Genomic DNA, 9894 nt, shown 5'->3' with positions numbered 1-9894 from the left:
CGGGCTTCCTGCTGACGCGCGTGGAGCTGCCCGAGCGCAGCGCCTGCGCCGCCCGGCCGCCGGGGCCGGGGCCGCCGGGGCCGGGGCCGGGCGGCGAGGGCTGCTGGCTGCCGCGGCGCTTCCCGCGCGCCGTACTGGTGCTGATCGACGCGCTGGCCTTCGAGTTCGCGCGCTTCGAGCCGGCGCGGCGCGCGCCGCGGCCCTTCGAGAACCGGCTGCCGGTGCTGCACGAGCTGGCGCGGCGGCAGCCCCGGCACGGGCGCCTGTTCCGCTTCCGCGCCGACCCGCCCACCACCACCATGCAGCGCATCAAGGGCCTCACCACCGGCTCGCTGCCCACCTTCGTGGACGCGGGCAGCAACTTCGCCTCGTACGCCGTCCAGGAGGACAACCTGATCCGGCAGCTGGCGCAGAACGGTGGGTGCCCCGCGGGGGCGCGCCGGGAGCCGCCCCCCCCGCCGGGACGGGCCGAGGCGGGGACCCCCTTCCCTGGGGCGCGGGGCGCGGGCTCGTTAGTCTGCGGGCGGGAGGAAGGGCCGCGCGGTGCGGCGTCGGAGGGGCCCCGCTGGGGCAGCGACGGGGACTCAGCCCGGCGGGACCGAGGCCTCCCCACGCCTGCCCTTCCCGGGGAAGAGATCTGCTTTCCTCCGGCCTGCAAGCCCCCGAATGTGCCGCTTCCCTCTGCAGGGAAAAGGGTGGTCTTCATGGGGGACGACACCTGGGACGGCCTCTTCCCGCAGGCCTTCTTTCGCTCCTACTTTTTTCCTTCGTTCAACGTGAAGGACCTGCACACTGTGGATGAGGGCATCCTGCAGCATCTCTACCAGACAGGTGAGCTCTTGCCCTCCTCAGCCTGGTGGGCGTCGGATCCCCACCCCACCCCACCCCACCCCAGGCAGCCGCAGCCTAGCAGGTAGCAGAGGGCTGCTGCTTGGAGAGGAGGGGAAGAACCCGCCCTCCAGCTCCCCGCTGCAGAAGGTGACCTAGCTCCCTGTGCGTACCCTTGAGGGACAGCCCTGCCTGGTTAGCCTCTGGTGTACTGCCAAGGGCAGAAGAAATCATAGAGGTCAGCCTGTTCTTGAAGGCAAAGCCGCCTTGTTTTGCTTGCTAAGTTCCTGTTACGCTTGCAAAATAATTGTGCAACTAACAATTGAAGTTCGTAGGGCTGTAGAGATCTGTGGAGTACCTTTAAATAAAAAGTAGTTATTCCCAAAGATGATGGCTGGAGTATTTATTTGTGCTGTTTACTAGATGTCCGTGAGTGGAGTATGTGTGTGCTTTTCAAAAATAGCACATATTGGGAATTTGTTGTTTAAATTATTTGGCTTTTTGACACAAAGTTCTGCAAAGGAAATGCGATTTTTTCCCAGAGTTTCCACAGGGAAATTCTCAACATGGAACTGTGCACACGAAGAAGAAGTGCTTGGTCCTTCTCTCCACACATCCTTTTGAAGGGCCCGGTTCTGTCCTTGCCTCTCCCTGCGTCTTGGAGCCATTTGCTTCCCATCCGCTTGGCTCTGGACAGTGTGCAGTGGCTGCAGCTCTGGCGGGAAGACAGGCCGGCTGCCTTTGCTGGGATGAGACGGGCTTTAGCCTCATGCGCTCTCTCTCTTTCCTCATCTCATGTGGCGCAGTGGATGGTGGCGAATGGGACCTGCTGATTGCACACTTCTTGGGTGTGGATCACTGTGGCCACAAACATGGGCCAGACCACCCCGAAATGGCCAAAAAGCTTTCTCAGATGGATGGCGTGCTCAGGTGAGTGTCCACCGTGGAGCGAGGGCCTCTCCCCGCCCTGCTGGCTGCCTAGAGTTTCTCTGCTCCCCTCACGAGTCCTGCCCAGGGAGTGGGTTGCAGACCCTGCGCTCCTTTTCTCAGGTGGGTGGCACATAGGGAGGAGCTCCGCAGACACGGGAGCTTCCACCAACCCCGGACACCCCTCCTTGACCATCTGGGCAGTGTTGTCAGCACAAACTGGGGGGTTCGGCTGCCCAGGGCTGCTGGCGGGAGCCTTTCCTGCCTGAGCCAGAGCTCATAGAACCATAGAATAGAACAGTCGGGAGGGGCCGTGGAGGCCATCGGGTCCAGCCCCGGCTGTTGAGGTTGCAGACGAAGGGGACTGAAGTCGGGGCTTTCTGCGTGGCGAGCAGGGACTCCGCCACCGGAGCTCTCCTCCCCCGTCACCCGGTGCGAGAAACGGACCGTTCCGGCCCCAGCAAAGCGCACCCTGCAGAGTTCTGCTCCCTTTGTCTGTGCCTCCGCCGGCCTCTGGCACCGGCATCTCTTGCCAGAGCGGACCAGAGATTTGGAGGCCTGTCAGGCAACCGCTGAGCTGCGGGGAGCTGGCCGCAGAAAGGTGTCAGCAGCTGCCTTGGCGCCAGTGACGCTTCGCCGCTTGGCCTCCCCCAGCCCTGCGTGGAAAGGCGAGCTCAAGCACTGCTGAAAGGCACGTGAGGAGGCAAAGAGCGAGCCGGGGGGAGGCAGGGAAGAAGCCGTAGAGCAGGGGGTGGGGGAGGGAGGCAGAGGCGGGGGAAGCTGCCGGGGCAGGGTGCACGGGAGCAGGTAAGGGGATGCATCCCGCATCTCTGTGCCTGCCCCACCACCAACTTCTGGGGGTACCCAGGGCATATTCTTCAGATCCCAGCTGTGCCCCCGGGCCGGGAGCATGAGGCACTCTTGTTCTGCCCCGGGGGAGATGGGGAGGGGGGGCGGCCCTGGCCTGCAGAGCCGGTTGGACAGCTGCTCTTCCTCTTGCCGGCCTGCCGCCCCTCTCGCCGCAGCAGCCTTCCATGCAGGGGCGGAGGGGCTCTGGGAATGCGCTAAGCAAAGAAGCCTGCTGGTGTCGGCGCCGCAAGAGGGAGCTCCCAGGCCGCGCTCCCTGCAGGGCTGTGCAGGGCTGGCCCTCCCCGCCTTGCGGTCGCCGGGAGAAGGAAGCTGACGTCCTGTGTTGTTGATGGACAGGGCGCTGGTCGACCACCTGGCAAATGACACAGTGCTTCTGGTGGCAGGCGACCATGGCATGACGGGGACTGGGGATCACGGGGGGGACAGCGAGGAAGAGGTGGATGCGGCGCTCTTTGTGTATAGTAAAGCCCCGCTGTTCCAGAACGAGCCGCCAAAGGTAAGCTGGAGGGAGGCACGGGGGGCGTGGGGGGCTGCTTTGCGCAAGGGCGTCTTGCTCCCTCTGGGCCTGCGGTGCTCTAGGAAGTGACACGAGTCCCTTGCTCCAGCAGCTGCAGCAGGCGCCCCTCGGCCTTTCGTCAGTCGTTCTGGGCACGGAGGCTGGTGGCAGGCGGGCCCCCTTCTCCCCGTGCCCCGGTGCCCCTGGCAGTAGCTGTGGGAAGCACAGCGGCTTGCATTTGGGCGGGAAGCAAGGGGCGTGGGGGGCGAAGGTGCTGGCTGAGCGTAGCGTGCAGTCCCTGCCCCAGGTAGGACTCGGGGACCCCGCAGGGCCGTGTCCTCCCCGCCACCTGGACCCAAAGGGCTGCCTTGCCGGCCCTGCTACCGCACTCTCCTGCACCCGTAGGAGCCGGAGACGGTCCCACAGGTGAACCTGGTCCCCACGCTGGCGCTCCTGCTGGGCGTCCCAGTGCCTTACAGCAACATCGGGGAAGTGATGGCTGACCTCTTCGCGGTGGAGGGTGATGCGGCCGCCTCGGCCCTCGCCCAGCTGGCCGCGTACAGCATCAACGCCGGGCAGGTGAGGGCAGCTGCCTCTCCCGGGCTGAGGGTTTCGGGAGCAGGCGTCCTGGTGGGCTCTCCTCGGAGGGACTGCCTGCCACCCTCCCGGCCCGGTGGCCGTGGAACGTGCTCAGCTGAGGGACGCTTTTCCAAGCAGGGCTGCTCTCCTGCCTGCCGCTGGCCGCCTCTTCCTCAAAGGCCGGCCTGCGTGCTGTCCTGCCCTGGGGGTCGGCGGCAGGAAGGAGGCTCTGGTGCCGCAGGGCGTGCAGTGACTCGGGCCCCGGCTCCGCAGGTGCACCGCTTCCTGCACTCCTACTCGCTGGCTGCTCAGGACATCCCCGCGGAGAAGCTGCAGCGCCTCCGGGACCTCTTCTCCTCCACGGCAGAGGCGCACGAGCAGCTCCTGGCCCAGCCGGGCTCAGCTCTGCTGCCGCAGCTGGAGCACCTCCAGGGCCTCTTCCGCCGCTACCTGCGGGAGGCCCGGGCGGCCTGCGAGGAGACCTGGGCCCGCTTCCACCTGGCCCGCATGTTGGCCGGCTGCGCCCTGCTGGCATCGTCCTGCGTGCTGTGCTACGTGGCCTCCCGCGTGGCCTTGGACCGGGCCTTCTCCTACCGCCGCCTCCTCCTCTACCCGGTGCTCTGGGGGCTGGCGGGGGCCGCCCTTCTGGGCCTCGCGCACCTCGGCGGGTGGGCCGGGGTGGACCCCCTCCTGCTCTCCTCCTGGGGGGCAGCAGCATCCCAGCTGGGCTTCTTCTGGCACTGCTGGAGCGGAAGGCCCTGTCCAACCAGGCCCCACGCCCTGCCCGGGGGCACGGGCCTGCGGCAGAGGCTGCAGGCCGGCCCGGGCCAGGCCCTCCCCGTGGGCATCCTGCTGGCCCGCTGCGGCGCCTCGCTCTCGGACAGCTTCGTGGTGGCGGAGGCCCGGGTGGCGCCCTTCCTGCTCGGCTCCCTGGCGCTGGCGCTGGTGCTGCGGCTGCACTGGCGGGGCCGGCTGGCGGGCTCCCGGGGGCCCCCGCAGCTGCTGGGCTGCCTGGGCGCCGTCCTGCTCTGCGCGCGGCTCTCGGGCCTGTTCTGGCAGTGCCGCGAGGAGACGCCCCACTGCCGCTCCTCCCCGCTCCTGGCCCCCCTCTCCAGCCTGCAGAGCCCCCGGGCCAAGAACCTCTGCTACGTGCTCTGCCTGGCCGGCCTGGCGGGCCAGGCGTGGGGGGTCCGCCGCTGGCTGCAGCACCACGGCAACCTGAACAGCCCCAGCGCCCCGGCACTCGTCGCCCGCTGGGGGCTCCCACTGCTGGCGCTCGGCCTGGGCGGCTACTGGGCCGTCACCTCCGGGGCCGAGGAGGAGCTGGCCCGGCTGCACGCGTGGGTGCAGCTGGCCCTGGCGGCCCTCCCCCGCGGGATCTTCGGCCTCGTGGCCCTGGGGCTGCTGCTGCTCCTCTGGAGCCCTGTGACCGTCTTCGTGCAGGACGGCCGGGAGCCCCCAGGGGCGGGCGTCCCCGTCGCGTACCCCAGCTCCGAGGCGGAGCTCCGGCAGGTCATCCCGCAGCTCTACCGCCGGATGCAGGAGTCGCTGAGGAGCCGGCTGGCCGAGGCGCAGGCCGGTGGCGGGGCCACCGTGGCCGCTTACGGGCTGGGCAGCGTCTACTCGGCGGCGCTGCTGGTTGGCCTGGCCCTGCTTGGCTTCCTCCTGATGGCCCTGCACAGCGAGCGGCTCAGCCTGGCCTTCCTGCTGCTCTTCCTGGAGGCCTTCGCCCTACTCTGGATGCACGCCTGGGCCACGGCACTCTCCTTCTCGGCCTCTTCACGGGCCCCCGGTGAGTAGGGGCTGCCTGCCCAGGAAGCAGCTTCGCTTTCTGCCCTGTGCCCTGGGAAGTCTCTGTCTCTCAGTCTCGGGAAGGGGGTGGGCCCCTCGGAGCGAACGGTTCAGCACCGAAGGCAAAGGGGTGTCCTCAGTCCCCGGGGCACGTGGATGGACAAGCCCTGCTGGAAGGAAACTGGCACGGCTTCTGTACGGGGACGTCTCCTCTCACGGAGCTATAGGGCTTCTTGGAGGGCGTCCATGAGCACGTGGGTGAGGCGATTCAGTAGACGGTGTTGCCTCGGGCTGCTAAAAGGCCTGTGACAAAGTCCCTCTCCAAAGCCTCCTAAGCAAACTAAGCAGCCATGGAATAAAAGGAGGGGGTCTTCTTACGGAGCACTAACAGGTTAAACAACAGGAGACAGCAGGTGGGAATAAGGGGCAACCTCTTCCAACATCCCCAGTGGAGACCCACAGGGCTCTGCGCTGGGATCGGGCCAGCGCTTTTCAACCAGTTCTTAAACGATCTGGAATTAGGAGTACGGAATGAACAGGCCAAGTTTGCTGATGACACCAAACTGTTCAGGGTGGTCAAGGCCAAAGGGCTCTCCAGGCTGGGGGAAGGGGCGTCAGCGTGGCCCGTGCAGTTCAGTGGAAGCCAGTGCTGAGCGGTGCCTGTTGGGCTTCAAGCACAGGCTGATGGGGATGTGAGCCAGCGGTGCCCGAGCAAGAGAGGCATCTTGGCGGAGAGATGAGGCAGAGGCCGGCCGTGCGCAGCTGCCGTGAGGAGGGCGAACTCCATGCTGGGCATAACGAGAAGTGGCATAGAAAGGGGGGGGCAGAATAGGGGGCGCTCCCCTTGTGCGGCTCTTGGGTGCCGGTGCGCTGGAATGCTGCGTTCGGAGCTGGCGGCCTTGAGAGAGGACACAATTCAGTCGGAAAAGCGCAGAGAAGGGCAGCGAAAGTGACCGGGGGCTGGAGCGGCTCCCCGTGTGGAGCAGCTGGGACTGTTCAGCTTCGGAAAGGCGATTCACGGGAGACAGGATGCAGGGGCTTCAGATAATGCACGTTGGGGGAAAAGCGGAGAGGGGGGCATTTTTCTCCCGCATGCCCAAAGGGGTCATCCGGGGAAGCGGCGGGGTGGGGGATCCGGCGCAGACCAAAAGGAGCACCTCCGCATGCCATGCGCAATTCAGCTGCGGGGCCTGGTGCCGCGGGAAGTGGCGCTGGCCACCAGTCTGGTGGCGCTGCAAGGGGACTGGGCAGGGTCACGGGGGGGCTCCCCGTGGCAGCAGCTGGGGGGGGCGTGTGCTGCCCCCTCACCAGAGGTGGCCTGCCTGCACACACCCGTCGCGCTCGCACCCCTCCTGCTGGAGGGATCCCGTGGGCAGCCGGGTTGCCACTGTGTGTGTGGAGTGCTGGGGAGGATGGACCCTGGGTCGGATCCAGGATGGCATCCAGGTGTCCTTCCGAATGGCCCAGGAGGGAGGGCGCGCGCACAACGCTCCCCGTGCTCCCCGTGAAGCCTCTTCTGTGCCGCTTCTCCTCCTGCGCAGAGCCCTTCGAGGTGGCCTGGTCTGCCCTTGTCCTCTGGGCACTCGCCGCCACGCAGTTCTTCTACGCCACCGGCCACCAGCCGGTCTTCCCGGCCATCCACTGGAACGCCGCCTTCGTGGGGTTCCAGCAGGGACACGCAGGCGTCCTGGTGCCCGCGCTCTTGGTCGGGGCCAACACCTTCGCCTCACACGTCCTCTTCGCCGGTGAGTCGGCCGCTCGCTCGGGAAGGCCCTGTGGGGGCGGCGTGCTTGGCGCATGGGCAGCGTTGCCGTGCCCCCACAGTGCCCGGCCTGCGTGGACGGAGCCACCGGGCGCCCGCAGGGGCCACGCTCAGCTTTGCTTGACTGACGCCCTCGGGGGCTGTGTTGAGGCCGACTCGTTTGAAGGCCTTTTTCTCGGGCTGGGGCTGAGCGAGGGCTGGCTTTGGATTGCGTGGGGGTCGGGGTGGGGCATCGTCTCTCTGTTGGGCCCTGGGGCCAGGTTGTGGCTAGGCCTCGGAGTGCTGGGAGGGGGCTGGGCCGGGAGCTGGTTGGGGTCTTCTGCGCGCGGGTGTTCCATGGGCGCCCTGTATGCAACGGTGCTTGTCTCACTGTTTTAATGGAACGTCGCCGGTGCCCTCGCCGGCCCCCCTCCCCTCCCCCCCCCTCCCTCCCTCTCGAGCAGCCGGCTGCCCGCTGCTGCTCCTGTGGCCGTTCGTGTGCGAAGCGCTCACCTCCAGGGGCAGGCGGCCCCGGGCAGAGCTTCCCCAGCCGGGGGAGCAGATGATGGAAATGAGGCTCCGGGAGGACCCCGCGCGGTTCGTGGCAGCCCTGCTCCAGCTGGGACTCAAGTACCTGTGTGTTCTGGGGGTTCAGGTGTGTACGCGGAAGCAGAATCCCTTGCTGAGCGAGCCCCGGGCGTGCCACGGAGGCGGGAGAACCAGGCAGCCCGAGGCCCCGGCAGTTCTGCCTCTGGGGCATGCGGCACCGGGCATACCTTAGGCATCGTGGCTCCGCTGCCGCGGGGGAGAGGGGGGCCTTCCTGCGCAGCCCACCTGCCTACCTCTGGGCTCCACAGAGGGCGCTGCCTCTGTTTGTGGAATGCGCTCTGGGACACCACCTTTGCGGTGCTTTTATGGGCCAAGCGAGCCAGGTGGTCTGTCCAAAAGAAAAGTATATTACGGAGCTAGGGTTCTGGGAAAGGGGGCGTGAAGACTCGGTGCCGTAAAGTCTCCCCTGGCATCCCCTTTGCTGGACCTGCCCGGTAGCGCTTGGCTGACACTGCCTCCCCCCCTCCCCTCCCTTCCCCTCTTTTCCCACAGCTTCTAGCTTGTGTCTTGGCTGCCTTTATTCTCAGAAGGCATCTGATGGTTTGGAAGGTGTTTGCTCCCAAGTAAGTTAAGGCACCACCCCGCCCCTGGGAACTCCATCCCCTCAGTCCAGGGGTAGGGAAGGGGGTGGGCTGAAGCCAGAGTAGGGCCCCGTGGGCGGAGGAGCCCTCGCCGAGCTGGCTGCCGCCACCCGTTGTGGGCTTCGCCTGGGTGTCATGAAGCCACGTCCACGGAGCACATGCGGCTTTCAGGGCAGGCGGCATGGGGCGTGTAGGCCAGACCCACGTCCCCCGGCCCCAGTGCGCCCCGATCCCCCGGCTGGCCATGTCCTGGAGCTTCCGGGGCGCAGAGCGCGAGCTGCCCCGCGGCTTCTGCTCGCTTCCAGGTTCCTCTTCGAGGCGCTGGGCTTCGTGGCGAGCAGCGTCTTCCTGCTGCTGGGCCTGGGCCTGGTGATGCGTGTGGACTGTGCCGTCAGCGCCTGGTTCAAGCGGGTCATCCTTGCCCAGTCCAGGTAGCACGAGCGCCGGCTGGAGTCCGGCCAGGAGCACCGCCGGGGGCTTCCAGGATCGCAGAGGCGCCAGCAGTGGGCACGTGCCAGCTGGGCCAGGCGGCCCTCTCCGTCGGGGCTCCGTGCTGGGTGTGGGGCTCCTGTGGTCAGTGAAGGGGACATGGGAGGGCAGGAAGGGATGAGCGCAGCGCCCTCCAGAGAAATGCTGCAGCCTCGCTTGCCACGTCTAGCGTGTGAGCAGCCCGTGAACCCCTGTGCCAGGGCAAGGAAGGAGTGCTTTTCTCCGTGAGAACCATGGGAGGCGTGGTGTGCTGCGGCACTGGGAGCCGGTGCTCTGGAAGGCAGCTGCACCTCGGGGTGGCCGGGCTGCCATCCCTCCTCCCCCTTTGCGAGCTGGAGGTCTGAGCAGCTGCCGTCGAGGGAGCTGGTGGTGCGTTCGTGGGTGGAAGGGGAGAGCTTGCCCAGAGCTGGGTTTGTGGCGGGGCCAGGCCAGACCCCGGCCCGTGAAGCCGCCGTTGAGCTGGGGCCTTGAGGACTTCTGGGGCCACCGGAGAAAGGCCTCGCTTGCTCTGCTGTTCGGGGACTATGCGCTGCCACCACCTGCAACGGAAGGCCTCTCTGGACGCACCTGGCAGACCCGTGGCGCTCACCCACCGCTGCGATGGCGTGAACAGTGTTGGAACCGAGGCGGCAGCGGGACGTGCTGCTCCGTGGGACTGGGAGCCGGGCTGCTTCGCCTGCCCACCAGCCAGGGGCTTCGTTGGCGCACCTGGGCATAAGCGGCTCAGTTCCGGTTCCACAGAGTCGAGGAATGCTGCAGTTGGAAGGGGCCAGAAGCCCATCGGGTCCAGCCCTCAGTCGGAACTTCTGCGTGCTTGAACACTTTGAACTGGGTTCTGGATTTCTAGATGTGGTTTGCCAACATGAAAATGTGGGACATCAGAGGTCCACCCACTGTAATCTGGCGCCGCAGCTTGAATATGCTGCTCCCGCTCTGCTGGCTGGGAAAGCGGGAGCAGGACGCGGCCGGAACTCCTAGCGCCC

The 9894-nt window shown here is 66.9% G+C and overlaps 1 protein-coding gene across 1 annotated transcript; it reads left to right on the top strand.

The window, feature by feature from the left end:
- Positions 1-2: 2 nt before the first annotated feature.
- PIGO (phosphatidylinositol glycan anchor biosynthesis class O) lies at positions 3-9792 on the top strand (the record flags this gene model as incomplete). The annotated part of the gene is made up of 10 exons (XM_044443871.1): positions 3-417; positions 688-831; positions 1635-1758; positions 2962-3121; positions 3527-3700; positions 3974-5492; positions 7033-7236; positions 7697-7887; positions 8334-8404; positions 8728-9792. Coding segments are annotated over 10 exons (3132 nt in total), but the record flags the coding sequence as incomplete, so codon positions are not given.
- Positions 9793-9894: the final 102 nt, after the last annotated feature.

Source organism: Varanus komodoensis, unplaced genomic scaffold (assembly GCF_004798865.1).
Source record: "Varanus komodoensis strain SLA01 unplaced genomic scaffold, ASM479886v1 scaffold43, whole genome shotgun sequence".
In the NCBI taxonomy this organism is placed as follows: Eukaryota; Metazoa; Chordata; class Lepidosauria; order Squamata; family Varanidae; genus Varanus; species Varanus komodoensis.
The sequence above is the reverse complement of the archived record's forward strand: the minus strand, read 5'-3'. Positions and strand labels throughout refer to the sequence as shown.